The 3,623-nt window shown below is 54.4% G+C and overlaps 1 protein-coding gene across 1 annotated transcript in view; it reads left to right on the top strand.

Moving 5' to 3' along the window:
- The window catches only part of LOC115949273 (chromodomain-helicase-DNA-binding protein 8-like), a 7,923-nt gene extending 7,354 nt beyond the window's left edge, over nucleotides 1–569 (top strand). Inside the window, exons 6-7 of the mRNA XM_031065799.1 lie at nucleotides 302–363; nucleotides 558–569. Coding sequence (XP_030921659.1) covers nucleotides 302–363; nucleotides 558–569 — 74 coding nt within the window. The remainder of the gene's footprint in view (nucleotides 1–301; nucleotides 364–557) is intronic.
- The last annotated feature ends 3,054 nt before the right edge of the window (nucleotides 570–3,623 follow it).

Below are 3,623 nucleotides of genomic sequence, written 5' to 3'. Positions count from 1 at the left end.
CCTGTAACACACCTGTACGCACCTGCACATGCACCATGGCGTACTGCAGAAGCCTAGGAGTGTGAAATGCTTTTGGAAGACAGCCAGGTGAGCTCACCTGTGCGACACCTGTCTTACCTGTGCTCACCTGTGCTCACCTGTACGGGGTCAGTGATGCAGTTCTGCACACCTGTGCTTACACCACACAGAACCACGTTGGCCCGGCAGGTGATGCAGCAGCACAAACAGCAGCCAGATGAGCTCACCTGTCTCACCTGTGCACACCTGTATGGGACTAGTGACACACCTGTACACACGGCAGGGTGTACCATGATAACCTGGCAGGTGATCCAGCGGCACAGAACACGCTCAGATGGCAACCAGGTGAGCTCACCTGTGTTACCTGTGCACACCTGTATGGGACTAGTGACACACCTGTACACACACCCAGGCATACCATGACAACCTGGCAGGTGATCCAGCCCCACAAAACACTTTCAAACAGCAGCCAGGTGAGCTCACCTGTGTCACCTGTGCACACCTGTATGGGACTAGTGACACACCTGTACACACGGCAGGGTGTACCATGATAACCTGGCAGGTGATCCAGCCCCACAAAACACGCTCAGATGGCAACCAGGTGAGCTCACCTGTGTTACCTGTGCACACCTGTATGGGACTAGTGACACACCTGTACACACAGCAGGGTGTACCATGATAACCTGGCAGGTGATCCAGCCCCACAAAACACGCTCAGATGGCAACCAGGTGAGCTCACCTGTGTTACCTGTGCACACCTGTATGGGACTAATGACACATCTGTGCACACACAAGGGTGTGCCATGACAACCTGGCAGGTGATCCAGCGGCACAAAACACCCTCAGATGGCAACCAGGTGAGCTCACCTGTACACATTTGTGCACACCTGTATGGGACTAGTGACACACCTGTACACACACCAGGGTGTACCATGATAACCTGGCAGGTGATCCAGCCCCACAAAACACGCTCAGATGGCAACCAGGTGAGCTCACCTGTGCCACCTGCGCACACCTGTATGGGACTAGTGGCACACCTGTACACACACCAGGGTGTGCCATGACAACCTGGCAGGTGATCCAGCCCCACAAAACACGCTCAGATGGCAACCAGGTGAGCTCACCTGTGTCACCTGCGCACACCTGTATGGGACTAAGGGCACACCTGTACACACACCAGGGTGTGCCATGACAACCTGGCAGGCGATCCAGCCCCACAAAACACGCTCAAAGGCAGCCACGTGAGCTCACCTGTACACGCCTGTGCACACCTGTATGGGACTAATGACACACCTGTACACACACCCAGGCATACCATGACAACCTGGCAGGTGATCCAGGGGCACAAAACACTTTCAAACAGCAGCCAGGTGAGCTCACCTGTGTCACCTGTGCGCACCTGCAGGGCCGGCTGATCCCAGGTGCGTACAAGTTCGACGCGCTGATCACGACGTTCGAGATGATCCTGTCGGACTGCCCCGAGCTGCGCGAGGTGCAGTGGCGCTGCGTGGTCATCGACGAGGCGCACCGCCTCAAGAACCGCCACTGCAAGCTGCTGGACAGCCTCAAGCACATGGGCCTGGTCAGTGGCGCACCTGGGCGCTCACCTGGGCACTCACCTGGGGGGGAAAAGCAAAAACAACTGGGTGAAAATTGGGTGAGAAACGGGAGTTTTAGAGGGGTTTGAGTTACCTGGGCACACCTGAGATAACGTATCAGAGATTTGGGATCATACCTGGGCACTCACCTGGGCATACCTGGGGGGGAGAAACTAAAACATGTGGGTGAAAATCGGGTGGAAAACAGGGGTTTTAGAGGGGTTTGAGTTACCTGGGCACAGCTGGGATAACAGATCTGAGAGATTGGGGATCATACCTGGGACACACACCTGGGTCACACACCTGGGCACACCTGGGCGTACATCTGGGAGGGGAAAAGCAAAAGGTGAAAATCGGGTGAAAAATGGGGGTTTTAGAGGGGTTTGAGTTACCTGGGCACACCTGGGCACTCACCTGAGGGGTTTGGGGTGATACCTGTGGGGTTTGGGGTCGCTGCAAGGTGTTTCACCTTTCTCATGTCTTACCTGCATCACGTGTGTCTTACCTGTCCCTCACCTGTGTCACCTGTGTCACCTGCAGGAGCACAAGGTGCTGCTGACAGGCACACCTGTGCAGAACGCGGTCGAGGAGCTCTCCAGCCCCACCTGTGCCAGTTTTATCTCACCTGTATCAGTTATTTTACTCATTATCTTAGTTACCTGTCTCACCTGTGTCACCTGTGTCACCTGTGTCACCTGCAGGAGCACAAGGTGCTGCTGACAGGCACACCTGTGCAGAACGCGGTCGAGGAGCTCTCCAGCCCCACCTGTGCCAGTTTTATCTCACCTGTATCAGTTATTTTACTCATTATCTTAGTTACCTGTCTCACCTGTGTCACCTGTGTCACCTGTGTCACCTGCAGGAGCACAAGGTGCTGCTGACAGGCACACCTGTGCAGAACGCGGTCGAGGAGCTCTCCAGCCCCACCTGTGCCAGTTTTATCTCACCTGTATCAGTTATTTTACTCATTATCTTAGTTACCTGTCTCACCTGTGTCACCTGTGTCACCTGTGTCACCTGCAGGAGCACAAGGTGCTGCTGACAGGCACACCTGTGCAGAACGCGGTCGAGGAGCTCTCCAGCCCCACCTGTGCCAGTTTTATCTCACCTGTATCAGTTATTTTACTCATTATCTTAGTTACCTGTCTCACCTGTGTCACCTGTGTCACCTGTGTCACCTGCAGGAGCACAAGGTGCTGCTGACAGGCACACCTGTGCAGAACGCGGTCGAGGAGCTCTCCAGCCCCACCTGTGCCAGTTTTATCTCACCTGTATCAGTTATTTTACTCATTATCTTAGTTACCTGTCTCACCTGTGTCACCTGTGTCACCTGTGTCACCTGCAGGAGCACAAGGTGGCCTGTGGGTGTCTCCCACGCCTTGTGCAGGTGTGACAGGTGTCTCCAGGTGAGGCAGGTGTGGCTGTAACCACGGCCAGGTGTTACAGGTGTGGTTCTAGTCACTCCCAGCCACTGTTGGGCACCTCCCACACCTTGCCCAGGTGTGACAGGTGTGACCATAGCCTCAGCCAGGTGTGACAGGTGTGACCATAGCCTCAGGCAGGTGTGACAGGTGCGGCTGTAACTGTGTCCAGGTGCAACAGGTGTGGCCCTAACTCCTTGTAGCCCCCCTAGGACACCCCTCTCACCTTCCCAGGTGTGGCAGGTGTGTCCTTGTCTGTGTGCAGGTGCAGAAGCTGCAGGTGCTGCTGAAGCCCACGGTTGTTTATCTCACCTGCGTTATTTATCTGTCTCACTTGTTCCTTACCTGTCTAACCTGTTTTATTTACCTGTGTCAGTTGTCTCACGTGTTTTATTTATTTGTGTCGCGTGTTCCTTACTTGTTTCACTGTCTCACTTGTCTCATCTGCTTAATTTACTTGTCTTACCTGTCTCAGGTGCAGAAGCTGCAGATGTTGCTGAATCCCATGGCTGTTTATCTCACCTGTTTAATTTATCTGTCTCACCTGTCCCTTACCTGTCGCAGGTGCAGAAGCTGCAGGCGCTGC

Source organism: Geospiza fortis, unplaced genomic scaffold (genome assembly GCF_000277835.1).
Source record: "Geospiza fortis unplaced genomic scaffold, GeoFor_1.0 scaffold1871, whole genome shotgun sequence".
NCBI classification, from domain to species: domain Eukaryota; kingdom Metazoa; phylum Chordata; class Aves; order Passeriformes; family Thraupidae; genus Geospiza; species Geospiza fortis.
The sequence above is the reverse complement of the archived record's forward strand: the minus strand, read 5'-3'. Positions and strand labels throughout refer to the sequence as shown.